The sequence below is a fragment of the Octopus bimaculoides genome, chromosome 9 (assembly GCF_001194135.2).
Source record: "Octopus bimaculoides isolate UCB-OBI-ISO-001 chromosome 9, ASM119413v2, whole genome shotgun sequence".
Classification (NCBI taxonomy): domain Eukaryota; kingdom Metazoa; phylum Mollusca; class Cephalopoda; order Octopoda; family Octopodidae; genus Octopus; species Octopus bimaculoides.
In genome coordinates, this window is record NC_068989.1 from 5003383 (window position 1) to 5004125 (window position 743).

Here is a 743-nt window from a genome sequence, read left to right on the forward strand (position 1 = left end):
ATATATATATATATACATGTGTATATATATATACATATATATATATATACATGTGTATATATATATACATATATATATATATATATATATATATATACACACATATATATATATACACACATGTATATACATGTATATATATAGATATATAATTGTTTAGGACCTATATTACTTCAAGGATATAAATACCTAAGGGGATGTCAGCACCCAAGTTCCCTGGTTTTATCAAGGGTTTTCTTGAGATACAATATATATTTAATGTGCATTATTTCGTAATGTTGATCAAATTTCACAATATATATATTTGTGAGTGTATATAAAATAACCTTATAACCAAGAAACCAACTACCAGAAGGTTAAAAAAATAATCTCTTACCGATTTCCGATCGTGAGAGGAGAGAGATGCACAACATACTAGACAAAAGTTTTTCTCTTCCATTGTTATCAAATGAAACCATATTGTCTTCTTCTTTCAGTCTGGGAGAGACCGAGATTATTTTTTCGTTTTTTTTTTTCATTTGCAGAAAAATGGTACTAAAAGTATGAAACTGTTGTTGTTTTCTATTTATTTAGATGAAACATTCCAGAAAATTAAAAAGTATGTTTAAATCTAGATATCAAAATTTCGGCCATCATCTCAGAAACTGTAGGAACAAGAATATGCTAGCAGTGACGGCAAACGTTTGTTCATTTTTTTGTTTTAAATTTTTATTTAAGTATTTTCTATTTATCTATCATTTATG

At 26.0% G+C, this 743-nt stretch overlaps 1 protein-coding gene and 1 long non-coding RNA gene across 2 annotated transcripts in view; one reads left to right on the top strand and one right to left on the bottom strand.

The window, feature by feature from the left end:
* Positions 1-454, bottom strand: part of LOC106880635 (glyceraldehyde-3-phosphate dehydrogenase) — a 39115-nt gene extending 38661 nt beyond the window's left edge. Inside the window, exon 1 of the mRNA XM_014930671.2 lies at positions 377-454. Coding sequence (XP_014786157.1) covers positions 377-439 — 63 coding nt within the window. The 5' untranslated portion in view covers positions 440-454. The remainder of the gene's footprint in view (positions 1-376) is intronic.
* LOC106880636 (uncharacterized) overlaps positions 1-743 on the top strand; it is a 4921-nt gene that overhangs the window by 2405 nt on the left and 1773 nt on the right. Inside the window, exon 2 of the long non-coding RNA XR_001410766.2 lies at positions 574-681. This is a non-coding gene — a long non-coding RNA (uncharacterized LOC106880636). The remainder of the gene's footprint in view (positions 1-573; positions 682-743) is intronic.